Source organism: Symphalangus syndactylus, chromosome 8 (assembly GCF_028878055.3).
Source record: "Symphalangus syndactylus isolate Jambi chromosome 8, NHGRI_mSymSyn1-v2.1_pri, whole genome shotgun sequence".
Taxonomy (NCBI): domain Eukaryota; kingdom Metazoa; phylum Chordata; class Mammalia; order Primates; family Hylobatidae; genus Symphalangus; species Symphalangus syndactylus.
The window spans coordinates 22389082-22412904 of NC_072430.2; the positions used below are offsets into that span (position 1 = coordinate 22389082).

General features: G+C 50.3%; 1 protein-coding gene across 3 annotated transcripts; it reads right to left on the reverse strand.

The window, feature by feature from the left end:
- Positions 1 to 11493: 11493 nt before the first annotated feature.
- SERPINA3 (serpin family A member 3) lies at positions 11494 to 23020 on the reverse strand. Of its 3 annotated transcripts, XM_055291398.2 has the most exons (6): positions 22954 to 22989; positions 22008 to 22082; positions 20342 to 20992; positions 15979 to 16252; positions 13045 to 13195; positions 11494 to 11936 (listed from the first exon to the last, which is right to left on the reverse strand). In XM_055291398.2, the coding sequence occupies exons 3-6, from the start codon at positions 20982 to 20984 to the stop codon at positions 11733 to 11735; spliced, it is 1272 nt and encodes a 423-aa protein (XP_055147373.1). In that variant the 5' UTR covers positions 20985 to 20992; positions 22008 to 22082; positions 22954 to 22989; the 3' UTR covers positions 11494 to 11732. The 3 variants fall into 3 exon arrangements, with proteins under 3 accessions (XP_055147373.1, XP_055147371.1, XP_055147372.1); XM_055291396.1 differs by lacking the exon at positions 22008 to 22082 and having other exon boundaries at positions 22954 to 23020; XM_055291397.2 differs by lacking the exon at positions 22008 to 22082 and having other exon boundaries at positions 22958 to 22997.
- Between the last annotated feature and the right edge of the window lie 803 nt (positions 23021 to 23823).

Sequence of the window (23823 nt, forward strand, 5' to 3'; positions counted from 1 at the left end):
CTTTTCTCCCCCAATCTCTCTTCTCTGCTCTATCATTAGAACAACCCAGGTCTGCTGGAGTTCCAGCCAGCCAGGCCCTGATCACCCACTGCCTTCGGGCCTAAAAGGTCCAGAGGTGGCTCAGACATGGTTCGATCTGCTGCAGGCATGAAAGGCAGAGACTAAAACCAAAATGCATGACAGAGAGGTCTCAGGGCTCAGCAGCGGTGTGGAGGCTGCTATGAGATTTGGGAGGCAGACGTCACTCCCACGCGGGAGACATGGAAGAGGAAGTTTCTTAGCCTCTGTCCGAGTTCCCTCAATTGTCGAATGCAAGGAGCCCCCAGGTCGAGTTGCCATGAGGACTGTATGAATACATGTCACGTTCTGTAACAGTGTCTGGCAGGTGGCAGCGTTATGATGGCTTCCATTTTACAGATGGGGGGCTGAGGCTCAGAGAGAGAAAGTCACCTCCTCACGTTCACATGGCTCATGGCGGCACCAAGTTGCACCTGGTACCCCCCACTGCCAGGGTCTTTCTGGCATGCTACCCCGCTTCCTTCATCCTTTGTGAATTGAAATCTGTCCTCTGGGCCACTCTGTCACAGCTGTAATTGCCTTGCATTCTGGCTGGTTGTGCATGGTACAATCCTCTTCTCTCTGCCATGGGCTCCTCGAGAACAGGGATGGCGTTGGCGCTCCTGTGTGCGGCAAGGTCTCCTGTTCCGACGTTGCCTGTGCTGCTGGTGTGCTTTCTTGTCCCAGGAGGTGGGCCAGCCTTTGAGCTTCCTCGTTTCAGGAATTTGGGATCACAGGACTGAGAGTCACATTGTCAGACAGCTAACAGCCCCCTCCTGGCTTTGGTATTGTGGGCACCTGGGGTCATGCCAGGGCATTGGACCAGATCATCCCTCAGAGTGTGAATGGGGAGCACAGGGTTGGCCAGATCTGACAGACAGAGGGAACAGTGTCCCTTAAGCCAGGAAGGGAGGAGGAGAGAGCATTGAGTTATCAGCACTTCATCCCCTCACAGAGGCCCAGGTCATGACTGAACTTGTGCTGTTGTTTTCCTTTTCTAATCCCTACCTACTGGGTTACTGCCTGCCTAGCCCAATAGGCATTTGAGTTTGTGATCCTTTCATTGGAAACCCTTACAAAACAAACGGTAAGACACCTGTTTTCTTGTACATTGTACCTTCTCAGGGGTATTACCCCCAGTGACTCCAGGGCTGCCCCCTTCTGGGGGAGGCTAATTTTTATTGACTCATTGGTACTTTGTGGGCACCTTCTCATTGGAGAGAAGAAAAAAAAACAAGTTTTATCTCTTGCAAAAATGTAGAATGCAAAATGAAGGTTAGGTGGGCTCATGCAGGCCTGGCTCCTTGACCAGCACTAAACATGGCTCCTTGTGCCTGCCTGCTGTCTTTGGTAAGGCTCTAGGATGGGTGTCTAGTGAGAGGCAGGTGCAGGGCATTTCTCCAGGTGGTCTTGGATGATCCAGTTCTCCCCCACTTCTTTCTCATTTGTAGTTCTCAAGAATAACTGTAGCATGGGCTGGGAATGCAATATCCTGAGATAGGGAAGGACTGGCCAGAACAGCCCAGGCTCTGTTCCCATCCTCCCTAGAAACATGGTGTCCTTCAACACTTTAGCCAGCAAGTCATGTTGCCCCGGGGTATAAAACCCAGTGCTACAGATTGCATATGGTTTGTCTGGCCCCGCCATGTCTCATGTCAAGATTCGATTCCCAATGCTGGAGGTAGGGCCTGCTGGGATCCTGTTTGGATCATGGGGGTGGATCCTTCATGAATGGCTTGGTGCCATTTTTGTGGAAGTAAGCGAGTTCTCACTCAGTTTCCAAGAGCACCAATGTTAAAAAAGAGCCTGGTGTAGCCTGGCCAACATGGCAAAATGCCATAAAAAATTAGCCAGGCATGGTGGTATGTGCCTGTAGTCCCACCTACCCAGAGGCTGAGGTGTGAGGATTGTTTAAGCCTAGGAGGTTGAGTCTGCAGTGAACTGTGATCACGCTACTGCACTCCAGCCTGGGCAACAGAGTGAGACTCTGTATCAAAAAAAGAAAGAAAGGAAGGAAGGAAGGAAGGAAAGAAGGAAGGGAGGGAGGAAGGAAGGAAGGAAGGAAGGGGCAAGCAAGAAAGAAAGAGCCTGGTGCCTCCCTCCCCTCTCACTGGCTTCTGCTGTCCCACCATGAGATCTCTGCACATGATGGCCAGTGTCCGCTCCAGGGTGGAGCAAAGTTGTGGCCGAGCCCAGGTGCTGTCACAGGCCAGCTGGGTGTGTGCACACTCAGAGCAGTGCTAACATGCCAGCCCCCTGCCACCTCAGCACCCTCCGGTGCTGAGGGCGGCTCGAGGTGGGCCTACAGGCACCTCTCGGCACAAACAGCTTGCATGCTGTGGACAGCATGTTAATGGCAGGAGGCAAGCAGGTTCCTGAGCTGAAAGGAGTGGATCCCCAGTGAAGCCCCACCTTCAAGCCAGGGACAGCCTGAAGCCTGGGGACTGGGCTGCCAGTTCTGAGTGGGGTTCTGTGGTACAGAGTGAGAACTTATGGTGCTTTTTCTGGGCCTGCCTATGACCGCCCATGGACCAATTAGCATGCACTTCCTCCCTTCTGAACCTATAAAATTCCTAGGCTCAGCCAGACTCCAAAAGATGTCAGGACAACCTGTCTGTGGAAAGCAGCTACCCACTGCACATCTCCTGAGAGCTGTTCTGTTGCTCAGTGAAGCTCTTCTACTCCTTGCTCACCCTCCAGTTGTCCATGTACCTCATTCTTCCTGGACGCAGGATGAGAACTTGGGACCCACCAAATGGAAAGACTAAAAGAGCTGTAACACAGAGCTGAAACACGTCCCACTGCTCACCACATTGTGGGCAACAAGAAGGAGAGAATATCTGATCCCTTTTGGCGAGCCCAGACCTAGGGGCTCCCCAAGCCAGGGCTGTGACACCCTCTTCAGGGCTCTTTGGTTCCTCATGTCTCTAAGCTTCTAGGTGCCACCATGTTCCCCTTGTCCAGATGTGGGTGCCCATAACGGAAGCGACGTGTGGTACATCTGGTCCAGCCACAGCCTTGCATGGAACCAGCCCCTGTGCCAGTGCCTAGAGCTGCCCGCCCCCCCACAGCAGCCAGCATGCCTGGCTGTGTGCAATGGCCAGACCCTGCACTCACTCATTCACACACCCTCCGCCGCTCTGCTCCTGGCTTGCCCTTGGCAGGTGTGGGATCTGGGCTGATAGTGTGAGCTGAGTGCATGCAGCCTGCTGGGTTGGGTGGGTGGAACGAGCCCAGCAGACACAAACAATACTCAGGCATTAGGTGTTGCCGGCCACAGAGGTTTCTGGCTGGCAAAGAGACCCCTTCCCCGCAAGGAACCCATGACAATATGGGATGACCCTCCAACGTCTGTCCCTCTCAGACCTTGTACACAAACTCCTCCATCTTCTCCATGATGTGGTGGGCTTTCAGGGGAAGTGTCAGTACCCACACCTCCTCCTCTTTTTCCTGGGGCACTGGGCATGTTTGCTCTTCTTCAGCTTTGTTTGGGTTGGTGATTACCCGTTTGCCCTTCTCTTGTAGCAGGGGTCACAGTTCAGAGTTCAGCCAGTTCCACCATGTCAGTTTCCCTGTTACTGGCAAGGAGCCCCATTCCTGTGCCACCACAGACCCTTTGTGAGAAGACATCTGGCTGGTACCTTGATACCCTGCAACTTCATCTTGGGGAAAGGTTGGGGTCTCTCAGCCCCAAGGGGCAGAGATCTCCCTGTGGTGGTAAAAAAAAACCAGGCCAGTGGGCATGAACTGGGTCATGATGCCCCACGCTACATCCCATGGCACTGGAGGTGGCCTGCGGCCGAGAGACCCTGATCCTCAGTGCCCTCCCCATGCCAGAAGAGGTGTGTGACTGTGACCCTAATTGTTTTTTTATAGTTGATTTGTTTCAATTAGGATCCAAATAAGTTCTATATATGACATTTAATCTCTCTCTCTCTCTCTCTCTAATTTAGGTAAAATTCACATTACCTAAAATTAACCATTGTAAAGTGCTCAATTTGGTGACATTTAGTACATTCATATGTTGTGTAACCATTACCTCCATTTGGTTTCAAAGTATTGTAATCACCCTTAAAGGAGATTCCTTACCCATTGAGTAGTCATCCCTATTCTTTCTCTCCTTAACCCCAGACAACCACTAATCTGCTTTCAGTGTCTGTGAATTTACCTGTTCTGGATGTTTTACATAAATGGAATCATACAATATGTGGCCTTGTGCCTGGCTTCTTTCACTTAGTATAATGTTTTCAAGGTTCATCCACATTGTAGCGTGTGCCAGTGCTTCACTCCTCTCAAACAAAGCTGGGTTTGTTAAACTCTCTGAGCAAGGGAGAACACCATCTTGGCAGCTCAGCAAAGTCTTGAAAGAGGGTAGTTAAGGGAAATACAGGGTCTCATGGGCTGGAGTTACTCTAGGTGGTTTCTGAGTGATACTTGGAAAGCATGGCCAGGATTTGTAAACTAAGTGAGTAGTCAGTGTTTTTATCTATGAAACCCATGAGTCTGTCTGGAATTACTCTTAGAAGCATTTGCTGTGGCCTTGCCTTGGAGCACATAGGTCTGAACATGCTGCTCTCAATACATTCTGGACCTAGGCAGTACGTGTAACACGTCATGGTTGGATATAGTTTACCTGTTTTGCACATACTGGTTCAGTTTGCTTTGCAAGTTGTGATTTTTGTTTCATTTCTTATTGGGGTCAACAATTTTGCCCAGAGAGGATGCTTTGGGTATCTGGGGAGAGGATGGTCATCAGGAAAGGGCTGCTGAAATGCACAATGGTCATTGGGGTTTTCTTTGTAGAGAATTGAAGCTTAATTCCTCTGTGCCCTTCTTGGCCACATCAATCACAGCCCTAAGCAGCAACTGTGGGCCCAAGAGGGTGTCATGCATGTTTCTGGTGTGGCAGAGGCTGTGGGCAGTGGAGCTGGGGTTGTGGAACCCAGCCAGGTCTTTGACATGTGTTGCTATTATTATTCTTTGTAATCCACCTGATGGTCCTCTAGAGTAGATGCTCTCCCATCATTCAAGAGCAGAGGCAGTAACAGTGATGCCAGGCAATTTTGCCAAAGTCATGTGACCAAGATCTGAACTGCACTTTGAAGGTTTGCTGACTCGAAAGTCACCATGGGGAGCTGTGTGGCAAGAGGAACGGCTCTGAGAAGAAAGGGGGAGTAGACAGGAGAACCAGCTGCATGGAATTTCTGGACATCTTTTCCCCATTTCCCAACTGGTAGATCTGTGTAAAATGGATGTTGAGCAAGTGGAAGGAACCCTTTTTAGCAATATATGAATCATCCCATGTCTTCAACCTCAATGCACCATGCCCTATTCAACTTTAAAGTACAATCTTGTTTCCGGACACCTCTATCACCCATCAGCTCCTCCTGTTATGGCTCATTGATGTCCCCAGCCTGGAATATGAAAATCCCATCATTTGAATGACTCTCTGGTCAATATTTTCAGATATATTTATTTTTCCTTGTGTCAGCCACTGATGGTCCCTCCGTCCTGTAGCCAGGGGAAATTTTGGCTCCAGTAGCCACTTGCAGTCTGTCCCCTTTTTGTCTATGTCTGAACTGCCGACTATTCCTAGAACCACACAACTGTACAGGCTAGTGACACAGTAGTCTCCAGCCCCCAAGGGACCCTTATTAATGCCTGCTAGAACATCGAGGTTTCCTGATGTGTCCTCGTCTCCCCTCCTCCAGACTTCTGGGTTTTATGCTTCCCCATGATGGACTCAGCAGATAACATCTCTTTCTATGGCACAGGGAAAAATAGAAGTCATTTGCCAGGAGTGTCCTTACATTTTTGACAAGAAGAAATCCTGAAATCCATCCCTCCTGCCCAAATTTCCCTATTGAAGTTCAGATCCATAGAGCCCATTCTCTATTGGACTTCTCTTCTTAGATGGCCTACAGACATCTCCAACTCCACATGCCCACATCAGGACTTATCTTCTTCCTGCACAAAAAGTTATTCATTCCGTAATGCTTAGCTCATAGAATGGCATGTGGATTTCAGTTCCCCAAGTTTCCAACCCAGCAACTTTGCTTCCTTTCTGTCCCCCACACAATCAACCATGAAGTCTCATCAATTCTGTCTAATAAATATCTCTCCAATTCGTCTTCTTTCCTCTCTGTCCTCTCCCAATTCCTAGCTAAGGCTGATCCTCTTGGTCGTTCTGCTTCTCTTCTTTTCACCAAATCCACACTCAATACCGTATCCATCCTTCCCTGCTCAGCCACGGTGATCTTTCTAATTAAACTTAATCAAAACAGCTCCCTGTGTATAATATTCACTGTGGCCCACCACTCTTTGAATAAACTCTGAGATACTTAATATGGTTTACAAGGCATGTTCTTGTTCACATTCTTCTCTTTAGCTCCACAGATGACCATGGCTTTTTCAAACATCAGTTATCCTGACCATAGGATCTTCTAGCTCCATGTACACACTGCACTCAGTCTTCTTTTCTGCTGGTACATCTCCCTGGTGTCTCCTCTTCACTGTACTGGATTTTGCATTTGAGTACAGCTCTTCTAGGAGACCAAACTTGACTCTTCTAGTCTGGGGTTGATTCCTGCCCTCTCTGGGTATCATGTACCCCACTCCTCAGGGCTGCTGTCACATCCGTGTTCAGTTTTCTGTCTTGCTCAACAAATTGAACATTCTATGAAGGCAAATTCCAGGCCCACATTCTTTACCTCGGAATCCCCAGGGCCAGCTCAGGGCCTGCACTTGGAGGGTTGGCAATTCGAGTGGGCTGAATGAGAGAGTAAGTAGGTGTCTTTTATTGGTGTCAGTGCCTCTCAGGCTTGGATTTCACTTCTGGTTAGTGAGGGAGGTAATAAGTCAGGACAGGGGCTGTCTTGTCCCTGCAGCTAGCATCAGGAAGCCATTTAAGGGCAATAGTTAGCAACCAGCAGGTGGATGGGCCCTCAGCCCTCAGGGGAGGGAGAAGAATGAAACTAAGCCCCACCCTCACAGATCTGGGGCCCAAACACTCCCTTAAGGGAGGAACTCATTTTTCAGCCAGCAACTTCCAGACCTAAGTCACAGAAGGGAATGAACGCTGGGCTGTGGTAAGGCTCCTTAGACACCTGGACTGAGGTCGGGAGGGACCGGGGGCAGGAGCTGGGCAGGTCAGAGCCTTGTCCAGTGCAATGCCATCCAGCCCCAGCCGAGTGACGAGAAGCCATGCCAGCCTGGATGAGGAGTTAGTTAACATAGAAAAGATCATCTCAGGAGTTTTTAAATTGCTGTCAAGGGAACGTTCAGACTCAGGAGCAAGCATTTCAGCGACTTGCTGACTTCTTACACATGGATGCACACAAGCATGCACACACTGTCATGGCTTCCACTTTACAGTTGAGAAAACTGAGAGTCAATGCGAAAAAATCCTCTTCGGTGGGAAAAGTAGGCTTTATAGTTCATATGGCACTTCTAATAGGTCATTCTTGGACCTTCTAGGGACCCCATCTCCCCATCCTCTCAGTCTTCTCCAGTGATCAGCTCCCTCTGCCCTCATCTGTACCCCCCAGTGAGGGTTGAAGTCCATGACGTCAACCCTTCTGTAGTCTGTACTTCCAGCTCCCTTGACTCCTGTCCTTCTGATCAGCAGCTGGTCTTCTTGAAGCCCACAAGGGGGGTTGGTAAGGATGGAGAAATAGTCCACAAGACGGGGGATTCCACAACTGTCTGTAAAGCCTGGAACCACCAACAATTCCTGCAGCTGGACCTCCAAGGCACTCATCAGTGAGCCTGGCTGACCTGCCGTGACACCGTGGTCCACTCTCTGTCCCATTTTGTGCCTTTTCCTGCCCCAACCTCTGGCAAATATCACTAAGCAGGTGACTTTGCCTCCTATACTAGAAATCATCAGAGTCATTGGAGGAGAGGAGGTCCCACCTGATCCTACCAAGAAACACACACCCTCACCAGTCCCCTCGCCAGGCCCTCCCTGCATTCCCATCACAGTGGAAGCCTTGATCCTTGATCCTGGCCCTCCAGCCCTCCACCTGTGCCCTCTCCAGGGATGCTTCATGCAGCCTGGCCGACTGCTCATTCTGCAACTCCGGATTGAAGGCGATGTCAAACCACCTGTGAACTGTAACCTTAGGATGGTGTCAGACCACCTGTGAATTGTAACCTGAGGAGTTGTGCCACTCTGCAACCCTGGTTGCTTGTCACCCCGCCACCTGAATCCTTTCTATGGTTATGAAAGCTTGCTCAAGGCTCTCACATCTGTCAAGCACTGCAGCTAACTTCAGCCTAGCACTCACTACCCACCACCCTCTCTCTCACCTCCCCTAAAGGCCAGTCTCTAAATAGGCATTTGCACGCTGTGAAGGGGTGGCCTGCCCCTCCACACCTGTGGGTATTTCTAGTCGGGTGGGACGAGAGACTGAGAAAGAGAAATAAGATACAGAGACAAAGTATAGAGAAACCACAGTGGGCCCAGGGGACCGGCGCTCAGCGCACCAAGGACCTGCACTGGCACTGGTCTCTGAGTTCCCTCAGTTTTTATTGATTATTATCTTCATTATTTCAGCAAAAAGGAATGTAGTAGGAGGGCAGGGTGATAATAAGGAGAAGGTCAGCAACAAATATGTGAGCAATAGAATCTATGTTATAATTAAGTTCAAGGGAAGATGCTATGCCTGGATGTGCACGTAGGCCAGATTTATGTTTCTCTCCACCCGAACATCTCAGTGGAGTAAAGAATAACAGAGCAGCATTGCTGCCAACATGTCTCACCTCCCACCATAGGGCGGTTTTTCTCCTATCTCAGAATTGAACAAATGTACAATCGGGTTTTATACCGAGACATTCAGTTCCCAGGGGCAGGCAGGAGACAGTGGCCTTCCTCTATCTCAACTGCAAGAGGCCTTCCTCTTTTACTAATCCTCCTCAGCACAGACCCTTTACGAGTGTTGGGCTGGGGGACGGTCAGGTCTTTCTCATCCCACGAGGCCATATCTCAGGCTATCACATGGGGAGAAACCTTGGACAATACCCCGCTTTCAGGGGCAGAGGTCCCTGCAGCTTTCCACAGTGCATTGTGACCCCGGTTTATTGAGACTAGAGAATGGCGATGACTTTTACCAAGTATACTGCTTGTAAACATTTTGTTAACAAGGCACATCCTGCACAGCCCTAGATCCCTTAAATCTTGATTCCATACAACACATGTTTTTGTGAGCTCCAGGTTGGGTCAAAGTGGCTGGGGCAAAGCTACAAATTAACAACATCTCAGCAAAGCAGTTGTTTAAAGTACAGGTCTTTTTCAAAATGGAGTCTCTTATGTCTTTCCTTTCTACCTAGACACAGTAACAGTCTGATGTCTCTTTTTTTTCCCTACACGCTGTCTTGCCTTCCCTCTCTCCCTCTCCTGCTCACTCTCCAGCCCACTGTGGTCCTCCCTTAATTCTGCTAACAGTGCATTTGTGATCCCCGAGTGGTTTTAGATCACTAAATCCCACGGACCCGTTCATTCATCATTTGTCTCTAGGTTATCCCCCCTCTCCCCTGGATAAGTCTCTCCTCTTGTTCCTGCGGCGACAGCTTTCTTCCTGTCCTCTTGTCTCCCGCCCCACGCTGGTGACTCTCCTTGGTGGGCTGCCCTTTCTTAGCCAGTCTTTGAGGTTCCCCTTTTCTTTTCACTGCATGGCACTCATTTGAGGGGACACCCTCAATACTCACTTGCCCATCCCAGGCGAGGATCCTGAATGCTTCCCTCCAGCCCAGATTTCTCTCCTGACTTCAGACTAGCTGCTTCCTGAACAAGCCCCTGGGGTATCTCCCAGGAACCTCAGACATGGGAGGTCCAAATCTGAATGTATCGACTTCCCTTGCCAGCAAGCCCCTACTGGGTTTCCTATTCAGAGGATTGGAGATCATCCAGGCACCCAAACCCAAATACAGTTACTCTCCCTTCCACCCCACCTGCAATCATAAATTCACACCCATTCTCCTCAAAGCCTTCCAACAGAATTATCCCTGCTCTCCCTCCCCATTTCTGACCTATTTTGCCCCAGTTCCCACAGAGCCGCCTTGATGTACAATCCACATCCTTGTCCTGGGCTATGAATCAGTTTTCTACTCAGCAGCCAGAGTCCTTTTCTAGTGTGCAAATCTGCTTCCATCACCTGTGTTTAAACTCGCTTAGCACTCCCCATGGCTCTAAGGAATCACTTGGGAATCCTTGCCAGTGGCCAGCCTTTCTGCAGCCCAGCGGTTCTGTCATGGCCCCTTCCTCTCTGTAGCCCCTCAGCCTCTCTGCTTCTTGCCCCAGAGCCACCCAACTTCTTTTGGTTTCTTGAATGCTACCATTGCTCTTTTTCCCATCTGAAGCATTGTCCTCTCTGTTCACTTGACCACTTTCTCTTTCTCTGACCTCAGCACAGAAGTTGCCTCCTCCAAGAAGCCTTCCCTGACTTCCCAAACTGAATTTGGTGCTCTCCCTCAGCTTCCACAGACTTGTTTCACCGTCTATTTGCCATCAGGTTGTACGTTCCATGAAGGTAATCCCTACGGAAATCACATTGTGGTTAAGAGGGCGCCTCTGGTGTCAGGAGTGTTGGGATAACATTCTACAGGCATAATTACTAGCTATGTAGCCTTGGGAAAATTACTAAGCCTCTCCGCACCTCAGTTTCCTCATCCATAGAATGGGACTGCTGAGAGCATTTATCTCATAGGAACATGAGGAAGATTCAATTGGTTATTTCAGGGAGAGATCTTAGCAGATTGTCTGGCATCAAAACCTCAAGTATTGAGCTGTTGTCAATGTTATCATAAATGCCTTTGTGATAGAGATTGCGAGGTGCCTGGGAGCCTTGGTTAAATGCCTGACTACACGATTGCTTTTATTGCAGTTGTACGCTGATGGCTCATTTGTCCTCAGCCCTGCATTCTGGTTGTTGAGGGAGATCATTCACAGAGCCAGGGCTAGGAACTGATGAGGCAGTTGAGGGGCTCCGTCTGGAAACCCAGAAAGTAGCTACTTCCCCCAAACTGGGGGTGCTAAAGGGCAGAGGAAGGATGTCGCATGATAAAGCCCTGCCCAGCTGCAGGAGCGAGGAGTCCAGGGGCTGTGCCGGATGTGGTCAGGGCTAGGAAAGAGCCAGGTGGAGCCTGGGTCCTGGGAGTGGAAAGAGGGAAACTGAAAGTGGGCACCCAGAAGACTAGGGGGCAGGAATTGGCCTTAGAGCAGCAGGGTCCCCTCCCAGCCCTAGGCCTGAGGTCTGGGTGAGCTTGGCCACAAGCTTAGGTGGTCCTGGGCAGGCTGCTGCAGCTGAAGGCAGAAGGAGCCCAGATCTTGGGGTGGAGCTGAGCCTGCATGGGAGGTCAGGGGGCTTGGCTTTGGGGCACAAGTAGCCTCAGGGGCACAGAGTCTGGTAGTCAGCACAGAAAGGCACAAGCAACATGTCCAAGGAAATTATTTATTGCTGTCAGGAGGCCCAGGACCCTCCAGACTGAAGAGTCCATGGGCCCCTGTGCATGTGGGAGCTACACAGGCAATCACTGTCACCTTCCAAGGATGAGCAGACAGGGCCACACATGCCCTGGCCACTTGGTGCACAGGGGCCAGGCTGTGCCCACAGACCCAAGCATCCAGCTTCCATTCCAAGCTCCTTACTGAGAGGCCCACTGCTTGCTGGCCAGCTCTAGGCTTGCTTGGGATTGGTGACTTTGCTCATGAAGTAGATGTTCTGGGTGTCTGTAGGGACAATTATCATCAGGAAGGGCCTGTTGAAACGCACAATGGTCTTTGGGTCCACGAATGCGGAAAGGAGGGTGATTTTGACTGCTGTGGCAGCAGATGCTTCTGTGCCCTCCTCAGACACATCAAGCACAGCCTTATGGACCACCTGTGGGGACAGCAGAACATTACTCACGGGAGACACAGATGAGCGACCTGCCTGTGTGCCGCTACGGGGACTAACGTGCATTGAGCACCTAGCACTGACCTGTCTTTGTGCTGTTGAATGTTTGCTCCTCCCAACTCCCCTGCCAACTAGTTTTGCACAGTCCTGATGCCTAGATGTGCAAATGGAGACCCAGATGCTGTGTATGATTTGCCCAGAGCCATCGAGGTAAAGAATGGAGCACCTCATATGCATCCCTTTCTGTCTGAGTTGAGAGTCTATTTTGCCCCCAAAACAGCCACTACTGTTGGGAAGAAGAGCAAGAGCAATGTAAAGCATTTTTCTTCCAAGCAACATCCCGGCAGCTCTTGACCACAAGCAGCTGCTGCAGAAACCTCCTCAGCCAGGCCAGCATGGCTTTCAGCATCTCTCCTGCTCTAGCTTAAACATCCTTGGGGCTTTCAAGTACCTTTCATGGCCTCGAATTCCTGAACCATACGGGTCTGCTCCTCTACACACAGCCCTCTGTTACTTTGCTGTTTGAAAGGTGGAGTGCAGACCTCAACCCAGTGCTGTGTGAGCACACAGGGCAGACAAGAGCAAAGGGCTGCGTGGCCACCCTGCCCTGGCGCCTCTGCTTTTAGTAAGACAGGCTGAGTGTCCCAAGTAGTCTTCTCTCATACTCTGAGCATATTTTCATTACAATTGCCAGATAATCATTGTTATTACCTATTGGCATTACCTGTCCAGCCAGGCACTGGATACTAGCTAAGAACTGTCACTACCATTTTACACATGAAAAGCTGGGGGTGGAGGACTTTAATTGTTTGCCTCCATGGGAAGTAAATGGCATAGTGTGGAATGGTGTCCATGGCTTTCTGATTCCAAGCCTGGGTGACATTATGTTGTAGAGGGTCAACCCCTAAAATGGCAGGATGAGCTGGGCTGTAACCTAGCTCTTCTTGGCTTAGGGGTGTCCCAAGCAGGGTGAGTATATAATGAGAAATGCACGTGCATTAACCCAAGTTCAAGAGTACCCAAAAGTCCATCTGGCCTTCACCAATTCAAGTTCGGATACAAAGGATGAATTGACCCAAATCTAAAGACTCACCTGGGAGACTGCTAGGTTCCTGGCCCCTGTGATCCCTGACAGGTCAGCCTTGCTGGTGAAGGCTTCCTCAATGCCCAGCTGGAGAAGTATGTCTTCCAGGTTATAGTCCCTCGAGATGGAAAACTTTGGCAGGTAGAGCTCATCTATCTGTCTAGAAAATGAGAAAAAAAAAAAGTATCTGAACCTCTGCCGATCAGTGCCTACCTGCCTCCCGCCTCGCAGCATGGTCTTCCCTGGTTTCCTCTACAGTCACCCCCTTCTGATTGGAAAATAAATAATCTGTTCCTCAATTTCTTAACCCCTGTCTTTACTCTTCTTATTCATTAATTATTCATTCAGATCTGCAAGTGTGAAAGTGACCAGGCAGCACACCAAGCCTGGAGTTGTGGCCCTGCTCGAGCCTGGCCCTGCCCTTTCCCTGCAGCTTGCAATGCAGTTGAATCACCTTCGCACCAGCAGGGACCCCTGAGTGTGTTGAGAGCCTGGGTTGGGCCAGCTGCAGTGGCTGCATGGCAGCCTGCTTCACGGGGGCACCGGGAGGTCTTCCTGTAGGAGGTGGTGTTGAGGCTGAGTGCCAAAGGCAGGAAGGAGCTAGCTAGGTGAAGAGGTGGGCAGGAGGCAGGTGGAAGAACCTGGAAGAAGGTGGGAGCAGGAGGAGTTGCTCCACAGGGCGGTGGGTGATCTCAGTGTGTCAGGGTGGAGGTTAGTGAGGGATGAGGTGGGCCAGGAGCCAGAGGCAGGTCAAAAAGGGCCTGGGGGCCTCTGAGGAGTCTGATTGTATTAGAAGAGCTTTGGGGATCCTGAAACAATAAATTGGAGGTTCCCATCTTGCCTCACTGGTGGGCACTGTCCTTCAAGCCAGGTGTGGGCTGGCATAGAGCAGGTAGCAAGCTCCTAGAGGCCCAGGTCACACCTCCCACCCGCGAACTCCCCCCTCCCTTAGTTTATAGCCCTCTTAAGATGCCTGTCACTGTCTGCCTGGTCTTACAATTATACAGGAGGCTGTGTCTTCCATTAAACTCTGAGTCCCATGAAGGAGGAAGGGGTCCTATTTCTATTTTTATTCATTCATTCATGTTTGTCCGTTCATTCCATCCTTCATTCAACAAGTATCTATTGAGCATTCTCTGTGGGCCAGGAGTGTGTGGACACACATTTCCTCAGCATTTTGTAAATCAAAAGTGTTTGGAGAATTCTTTCCATTCAAAACTATTTGCTGAGCCCCTGCTCCCTGGTGGCTATTTGGTGCTAAAGGAGGAAGGAGTCTGGGAGTAAATGGATGGGTTGGGTAGGACCCCCACGTTCTGGGGTCTCCTGGGATCTAGAGTGAGGAGGGGCTGAGGGTCAGGCAATCCCGAGAGGCGCCCGGCCTTCTGGACAGTGGTTGGGGCAGGGGTTGCAGCCTCAGGTTAGTGTTGAAGCAGCTCCCTCACCCTTGGTGATGTATTATGGCTTCAGCATGCAATACCTCACCGGATTCTCATAATCACCCAGTGAAAACAGGGGTGGTGGGGAAAGGACACTCCTCTCTCTTCAGGAGGTAGCTGAGCTCCAGAGAAGGGCAGCGACCTGCTCCAGGTCACACCAGCCACCACAGTCTGAACCCAAGGCTGGTGCTCCTTCCTCTCTACCCCACACAGCTGCCCACATGCACTCCCTGGGCCCACTGCAGGGTCTGGGCCCAGAACTACTGCTCCACCTCACTGTATCCCCATGAAATTGGTCAGCTCAATTCCATGTGTCCCAGCCTGTTCCTCTACTCTCAGATTTATCCAGAACTCAATGACTTATCACATGCATGCTCCCTCCTGGATCCCAGCCACAGTGGGCTCCCACCTCATGTCTGTGCCTGGTTCCTGCGGGTGTCACTGACTCCACACCTGCTCTACAGTTATTCTCCTCTCAGCAGCCAGGATTAGTCTTTTAAAACAACACTCAGATCGCAGCACTCCTCCAAACCTCCTGATGGCTCTCCATTTCACAGACAGGAGGAAGGGCAAGGTTTTCTAGGGGTCTATGTGGCCCTACATAAGCTGTTCCACCCCTTTGGAGACTCCTGACCGCTCTCAACTCTCTCCTCACTCACTCTGCTCCAGCTGCTGTGGCCTCACTCTTCCTTGACCATAACAAGCTCACTTCCACCTCAGAGGCTTTGCACTGACTGTTCCCTCTGCCAAGAATGCTTTTCCCTAATATACCAACATGACTCCAACCCTCCCCTCTGTTATATGGATGCTCAAACATCACCTAATGGCTACTCTATTTAAAATCACAAACTAGCACAAGTTCCAGTTTTCCTGATCCTTTCATCCTCCTCTACTCAGTTCCTATCCACCTACTCAATTTCTCACCTTCTAACATATCACATAACTTATTTGTTATATTTATTTCTTGCCTGTCCCCTCTCCAATTATAAAGTAAGCTTCAGGAGGGCAGGGAATCTTGTGTTTTATTTGCTGATTTACTCTCAGGGTGCAAATTAGTGTCTGGCACATAGTAGGTGCTCAATTAATCATGCAGCAAATGCTGAGCGAATGAATAAATATAGTGGTTCACCAGTGCAGAGCTGATTCTCAGAGTCCATCTCACTGCAGCCCTCAACCAATCACAATTCCTTCTGTTTCTCTCTCCCTTCAAGAAATTGAGACCAGGAGAAACCATGCATGAGTGTTTGGGAGTGTGCAGAAGATTTCTCATGACTTAGAACACGCTGGAGTCAGAGGAAGCCTCAGCCCCTTGTCCTGTCTGATGTCATCATCTTAAAGAAGAAAAAACAAAATCAAGCCCAAAGCCATGCAGGCAGCACAGGGCAAAGTAAGTGTAAATTCCACCTGCCCCTGTATGAGTTCTCCCACCACCGTGCCCTTGTCCCTGGACGTTGGTGAGACCTCGACGTGGAGAGATGTGGGGTCGTGGGGGGCCGGGAAGAATCACCTGGACTCCAGGGCGTCTCTCCACCGCTTCAGCGTCTCTGGGAGCAGCATGGCTTCCACTTCCTCCATCTTGTCTTGATCAGGGAGGATCAAGAGTGCGCTGGCATTGCCTGTGTACTTCAGCTCCACCACAGTGCAGGACAGCTCCTCGTCCCGGAAGTAAGGTGTAGTCAGGTGATGCAAACTCATCATGGGCACCATTACCCACTTTTTCTTGCTCAAGTAGAACCTTGACGCATGAGTATCTTGGGGGTCAAAGGGCATCTCCCATTTGGCTGAAGTTGGAGCAAGCAGTTGGAGAACATGTGAGTGCAAGGGTCGCCCTGCCTCAACCCTGCTTCCCCAGCAGCAGAAGTACCCAGAGTCCCTCATAGGAGTGACCCTGCTTTGGTTTAGAGAAGTAGCTTGGCAAGAGTAAAAGTTATTGTGGGTGAAGGAGAGCCCAGCAGGCTTGCACTGGGAAAAGGGCCATGAAAGAAAGACCTAGTTCCTTGTGCTAAACGAGAAATCAATAGGAACCTGGGAATAAGGAGTGCAAGGGAGAAATAAGGTTTAGGGAAAATAGGGGAAAGAGGCGTGACAACACATGGGAGGCCGGTGCCTGAGGAGAAATGGGACAGCCTTGGTTCCTTAAAAGGAAAAATGTCTCATTAGCAAGTATTACTCACTGGCATTACAGGGATATGAACATATAATAGGGGCTTGTGGGAGGGCTTTGGGTGGAAATAGGAGGAAAGAGACTGGGTTCTGTATGTGAATTGGTGAGAGCAGACAGAAGAGATGCTGATCAGTGTGGATGAGGGGAGGAACAGGGAGAACCTTAATAGAAGATAGAACTCAGAGCTGGGAGAGACCATGGGAATAAAAGCCTAGGGACCCTTGTGACATCTTAGGGGGTAGGGCTGTTGGACATCACAAAAGCCATGACCTGGCTATGGTCCTTAGCTCATAGCTAGCTCATGTCCACCTCTACAGACCATGAACATCCAGCTAAGACTTGCCCTGGATTCAGTGTCTCTCTGGCCGATGATTCAACTGTGGGTGTTCTGACTCTGAGGCTGCCTAGGCTCTCAGTGTTGCAAAGATAAAATTCCATGAAACTGCCTCTGGCACCTCTAGCTATCACAAACATGAAATGCAGCCTGACTCCTAGCCAGACTGACATAACTCCTCTCACTAAAGGCCTATTTACCATAGTAAAGAGAAAGAGAAAATCTTGAAAGAGGTAGAGGTAGGGGCAGAGGGAGGCAAACTCCACCTTATCTAAAAAGGAATAAGGATGAAAATGACAGCAGACTTCTCATCAGAAACTATGCAAGCAAGGGAAGAATGGAGTAAAATATTTAAAATGTTGAAAATTCCATGAAACTCTTTCTTTGGGAATCATTACATAGGCCCATGATTTCCATGCGTTTAGTTGGGTACAATTATTTTCCTCCTCTAGAACAGGGGTCAGGAAACTATAGCCTGTAAGCCAATACAGCCATAGCTTATTTTTGTGTGTACCTAAAGCTAAGAATGGTGCTTTAAAAAATGAAGAGGAAAGAGAAGATGAAGAAGATGCAGAGGAGGAAGTCAAAAAGAACAATCTGCCCTCATGCAGACCACACAGCCTAAAATACTACTAGGCCCTTCATGGAAAAAAATTATCAATCCTTTCTCTAGGTTTTGGGCTCCACAATCTTTCACCTGCATTCTTGGTTTTAGGAGATGCTTGGTAAAAGCTCATAAAGTCACAAACGGCTTTACTTTAGGGGTTAAAATGAGGGAGCAAAAGGAATTTTCAAATGGGCCCAGGTCAACTTTGAATGTTTAAATACCTGCTTTTCTGGACTTCATGTCTCCTACCTAACAAATGGCAATACCACCATCCACCTTTCAGAGCTGCTGCAAGGATTAAACGAGGTATTGCATGTGAATGGCTGGTGAGAGTAGGTGCTCAATAAGTGGGAGCTTCTTTCCTTTCTTTCCTTATTTTGGTTTTTCTTCCTGTAATTGCAATGAGAGCCAGCTTCTGGGTGGCCCTACATTCTCTTGTGCCCTCATCTTCCTTCTTGACTCTTCCCCACCTTTGGGCCTTCTAGGACCAAAATAACAGTCCGTCTTTCCTTTCCCCTCCCCAAAGACCATCTCAGCTTCTCTGGTCCCTGCAGCCTCCCAACATGGAATGACTGGGGACAAATGTAATTGTAAAGACCCCTTGGAGCAAGGACCCGTCTCAGGGTAGGAGATATTTCAGTTGAACAGGTGTCCCTGTTACCAAATGCAGCAGCCATTCAGGTGCTTCTCTTGCCTCCATGTGAGGGTAGTGCCATGGAACACCTTCCCATATTACCCAGGGCACCAGGCTCCTTTGGGTCCTTTCGGCTGTCCAGATCTCCAGCGTGAGTCCCTGCCAGGAAGATGGGCTGCCTCTGGGGACCCTGACTGCTGCCTTGTATGCCAGAATGGGGAGAGAGATAGGTTTGGTGGATGAAATCACCACCCAGGCTCTACAAGCTTTTAAATCATCTCACATCTGCTCCCATCTCCCCCCATTTCTGTCTGCCAGTCATCAGGTTTTCCAATTTTGCCTCCTTAACATCTTCTGACATCCTCAGCTGTTCAACTGAGGGCCCGAATGTCTGGTTAGACTAGTGTCTTTAGTATCTGATCTCTGCTTGACTCGACTTCTCTCTGCTGTAACAGCCTTCGCTTCTTATTCTATCTGGATTTAAGAGAAAAGACGAAAACCGTTTTCTAGGGGAAACCTTCCTTTCTGGAATTCCTATCTTCTGCCCCTGGTTGGATGCCCCCACCCCCTTACTTTCAGCTAAATACATAGTTCTAGCATCACAGGGTGAGTCAATCCTTGCATGCTCATGGGTCCAGTGGGTGCAATAGAAGAGGAAGAGCAGAAAGGGAGGGAACAAGCACTCCAAGATTCTGAGCTGGGACTGTCTCAGCCTGAAGCTCATGCATGCTTGGCCCCCTCCACCTTCCACAGGGCAGCCCCAGCAGTGACCAAGCCCCATCACATACACTGTATGTAAACCAGGCTGAGGCAGGGAATAAAACTGGCACCTGGAGAGTGAGGAGAGGTCAACAGAGGAAGGTCAACAGAGGTCAACAGAGGACCCTGCAGGTCTCCACTCCAGGAGGACCAGAGCACTGAACAATGAGGGGAGTGGGAGCTTCCAGGGGAGGCTGGAGACATGGGGCCACCTCCACTGCCCACCTGTTTACCACCTGCCTGTTTCCCATTGTTAGAGGCAGGTGGGGAGGGGAAAGCTGGGCTGGCTACTGTGTCCTGGAGGGGAGAGTCCTAGCACAGGGCTAGGTGGTAGGAGGGGAGAACACAGGAAACTCAAAGAACAGATGGCATGTGAGGCATGGAATAGTCTTAGAGGGAGATCTGGATCCACACCTTCATTTACAGATGAAAACCCAGATCCGGGAGGGGAAGCGGCTTGCCCAGGAATCAACCAACAGCCCCCAAGCAGGACTGTGCCTCCAAGCAGCTCATGTCTCCTAAGCACCTTTCCGCCCTCTGGCTCAGTGATCACTCTTTGTGTCCCTATCTCTTGTTTTGTCCCCATCTGGACTGCGGGCTCCAGGAGGCGGAAGCCACCTGCTTGCACTCTGCCCCTTCAGAGCTTGCAGGCTGGGGTTTGCATTGGTTGAGTTTCTATCAATGGGACTGGGCACTGGACCAGTTAGAATCTGGCAAAGGGTCATGTTTTGGATACCGCCCACCCTTCCCCAGATGGGAACAATGCCATTTCCACCTTCATTTGTTATGTGTCAATGACACATTTTTAAAAATAATTAAAGATGATAGCAGAGTATAATCACAGAATCTTGGAAGTGGCCAGGCTCCTTGGGGATTATCTTGCCCTGTGAAGATGGCCCCAGCCCCACCTGGCCACCTCCAGACACCAAGGCCCCTGGCTGAACCATGCTCCTCCCGCATGTGCAGGGCAGGAGCCCCAGGTGCATCCAGACAGAGGGGCTTCCTGGCCCAGTCTAGCAGTGCCCCTGCAAGGAGGGAGTTGTAGCTGCTACACTCCCTGGAGTGGTTTGAAAGGAGAGCTCCTTCTTTCTGTTTGCCGGACAAGTTTAAATCAGAGTGAAAAGCAACATACTGACTCAGACCAGGGGCTGATGGGCTCCACTGAGTTATGTCTTGGAAGGACAAACTGTAATTTGGAAAAACCCCACAGGAGACGGCGATGCCTATGGGCAGGGCGGGTCCTTGATGCTCATGCTGCCCCCACGCCGTGGGAACTCTCCTGTACAGTGGTTTGCCTAAAAATGCCATTGTTGACTCAGGACAGAAATAGCCCTGAGATCCACCTCTTCCGAACCCCAAGCCAGGCACTCACCTTTAAAGAAGATGTAATTCACCAGGACCATCATTGTCTGCGGGTCAAGGTCCTTGATCAGATCTGTGATTTTCCCCCTAGTTCCATTCTTCACGTAGTCGTTGATGAGCTTCTTAGCCGCAGCTGAGTCCTGAAAGTCAGTGGCAAAGGCCTCGGAGCCATACAGCCTCTTGGCATCCTCCGTGAACCTGTCCAGCAGACTGAGCTGCTCTTTGACGAACATGGCATTTCCCATACTCAGCTGCAGCTCGTCACTGGACTGGTTGAGGGTGTGCAGGAGGTGCTGGAAGCTCTGGTGAATTTCTGCCTCAGAAGTCTCCGTGAGGTTGAACTTGAGGCCTTTGAGAATCTCTGTCAGGGTGGTATTACGGGCCCCCAGAGACAGGAAGGCCAAGACGGTGGAGATGCTCAATGGGGAGAAGATGACATTCTTATCAGGGGCCTTCAGGACTAACTGCTTGTACAGGCTGAAAGCGAAGTCCACGTTGGTGGAGGCTAATCTGAGGTCCACATGTGTCCCCCGGTCTTGGTTCTCCTGGGTCGGATTCTCCTCGTCAAGTGGGCTGTTAGGGTGGCAGAGGACAGCAGGGCAGAACCCAGCCACCAAAAGCCCCAGAGCCAGGAGAGGTAACATTCTCTCCATTCTCAACTCTGCAAAGCAAAGATCCTTTAAGTCTCAGAGGGCCAGATGGAGCCCCGACCACCTCCCACTGCCCTCCACCTGGCCTGTGTCCTGGTCCCTGTTCTGCTGCCTCTTGCTAGCTTTGGAGCCTCCCTCAGGTAGGTGCTCTCTGGGGCACCTGACACACATCACTCTGCTTCCTTTCACCCTTTGAGGTAAGTACCATAATTGTTGCCATTTTCTTCCAGTGGAAAAACCAGGCACAGAGCGGTGAGGGGGCTTGCCCAAGGTCATACAGCAAACAGGTAAAGGAGCCCAGTGGGCAGCCAGGTTTGCCTGGCTCCTCGGTCTGTAAGCTGATGGGGGGTCCGAGTGTCAGTCCAATCAGAATGCCTGCTCCTCTCCTCCTGCTTGGTGAGCAGACCTCATCCTAGGGGATTAGAAAGAAGGGGCTCCCTTCCCCCATTCCCCCAACTGCCACCAAAGTAGAACCCAGGGATGAAGGAGCCCTGGGCAGAGGCAGAGGCCACAGTGACTCTCCCAGCCTCTAGATGACACGTGGTGTGGCCTCCGCAGGCCTCCACGGTGTGATGCTGGGTGGCAGTGAGGGTTGACTAAGAGAGGGAAATGGAAGTCCCTGGTACAGTGTCTGGAGCCTAGATGACCCTGATAATGGTCGGCAGCAAGACCAAAGAAAGGCAAGTGTTCTTTTCTGCCCCTACCAGGTTGCCACGTGGTGTCTGTGTCCACCATAAGCCTGGAAGGGCCTCCTAGTGGGGAGAAGGCAGAGAGGGCTTTGGAGTCTCCCAGACTTGGACTGGGATTTTATTTTGGCCACTTTTGATTGCTGTGTAGTGGCAAGCGGGTGACTGTACCTCTCTGAACCTGTTTCCGTCTCTGCACAACCTGTTAAGTGGCTTAGTTGCGATAAATGATGAAGGCACCTGGTTTATATTAGATGTACCGAGGGGTCACCACCTCCCACACTACCCCTTTCCTGAAACTACAAGCCAGAGAAGAGCCATGAGTTACTGCACAAGAGACCTTGGAATGGCTGAGTTCCAAGCCGGTGACCGCAGCAAACAAGATTATTCACCTTCAGCCTCCGCCCACTCAGTCCTAGAATTCAGAAGAGAAAAGGGGCAGCTTGGGTGCTGGGGAGAAGAGCAGGGAAGAGAGCGGAGTGGAAGGGAGGGGAGAAGAGAGAGGTAGAGAGAGGAGAAGAAGAGGAGAAGAGAGAGGGGAAGGAAGGGAAGGAGGGGAAGGAGGGGAAGGAGGGAAGGCCAGTGGAAATGGCTTTGGCCAAGCCCAGGGACAGAGGCAGCTTGTTTGCTTCAACTGTTTACCCTCAGGCTGATGCAACCATTTCTCTGGATAAATGTTAGACAATATTTTTCACCAGAATTATTGCAGGGGCAAAGGCTTGTCTTTTCTGTTTGGGTGAGTTGGAGGGCGGGCTGTTTCCCAGCAGTTTGTCTTTTCTGTTGCTGGACAGAGACACAGCCCATCTGTTGACTTGGCCAGGGGTCCTTTTGGAGAAGTGGAGCCCCCGAGGCAGCCCCATGGAGACCCTGAAATCATGGTGAGGCCTGTGGCCTCTGCTCAGAGAGACCTGCTGCAATAATCACATCTGCCACATGTTCTGAGAGCTGCACTCTGCTCCAGGCAAGGGGATAGCACCTCTTCCCTGATGGTCAGATGCACAGCTGACTCGAATCAGAATCTGTAAGTATCAAGGCAGAAGTGACCATAGAGGCCCCAGGGCACCTCCACCCTTTGCAGGTATGAAAACCCAGACACAGAGGATGTCTCCAAAAAAGGCACAGGGAATCAGCGGCAGCCGAGAACAGACCCCTGGCCCCTAACACCTGAGCACACCTCCTCCTGGCCTCTGCTGACCCCTCACACTCTGCACACTCCAGGCTGCTGCCTAAAACTCTCCTGGAAAACGGATTCCTTCGCTCCCAGAACGTAAAACATCATGGATTACCTGCCTCAGGGAGCTGGATGCAGCTGGTGGATTCCAAAGCCGTCTGTGTGGAGTGATGGATTTTCATGAATGCTGAGGCTTATTTATTCCTGCAGAGAACTCCTCCCCCTGCTTGGGAAATGCCAGGACAACCAAGTGTTCTGTTCTCGGACTGGAAATGACCAGGTGATAATTTCTGGTAACATGAGCTTGTTAGACCCACTCAGATAACCTGGTTATGGGAATAGCTCTAATTTCTTCCTCCAAAGGTCAAACACACGCAAAAAATCCTTTGTTATATTAGTTTTTATCTGCTTATTCAATACTCATTGAAGAACATGGAAAAACTCAGAGAATGTAAAGAAGGACTTTGGAAAATATCCCCCAGCACTTTACTACCCAGAGAGGACCCCAGCTAACATTTTGGTGTATTTCTTTTTTATTTCTTTTTATTTTTTATTTTTATTTTGAGACGGAGTCTTGCTTTGTTGCCCAGGCTGGAGTGCAGTGGTGTGATCTCAGCTCACTGCAACCTCTGACTCCCGGGTTCAAGCAACTTTCTGCCTCAGCCTCCCGAGTAGCTGGGACTATGGGCACACACCACCATGCCCAGCTAATTTTTGTATTTTTCGTAGAGATGGGGTTTCACCATGTTGGTCAGACTGGTCTCGAACTCCTGACCTCATGATCTGCCCACCTCAGCCCCCCAAAGTGCTGGGATTACAGGCATGAGCCACTGCACCCGGCCACATTTTCTTGTATTTCTAAGGCACTTTTCTTTGGTGTCTGTGTGTGTGTGTGTGGCTGCATGTGTGTCTGTGTGTCTGTGTGATATGAATGTCCATGTACAAATCTAGATATATTTTTAAAACACAGGACTCTCTTTTTCTG

Coding starts and splice junctions, on each gene's coding strand:
- SERPINA3 (XM_055291396.1), bottom strand. CDS start 23,020: ATGAAAATCCATCACTCCACACAGACGGCTTTGGAATCCACCAGCTGC. Junction 20,993..22,953: donor CATCCAGCTCCCTGAGGCAG/GTAATCCATGAT, acceptor TTTGCTTTGCAG/AGTTGAGAATGGAGAGAATG. Junction 11,937..13,044: donor GGAACCTAGCAGTCTCCCAG/GTGAGTCTTTAG, acceptor CTGTCCCCACAG/GTGGTCCATAAGGCTGTGCT.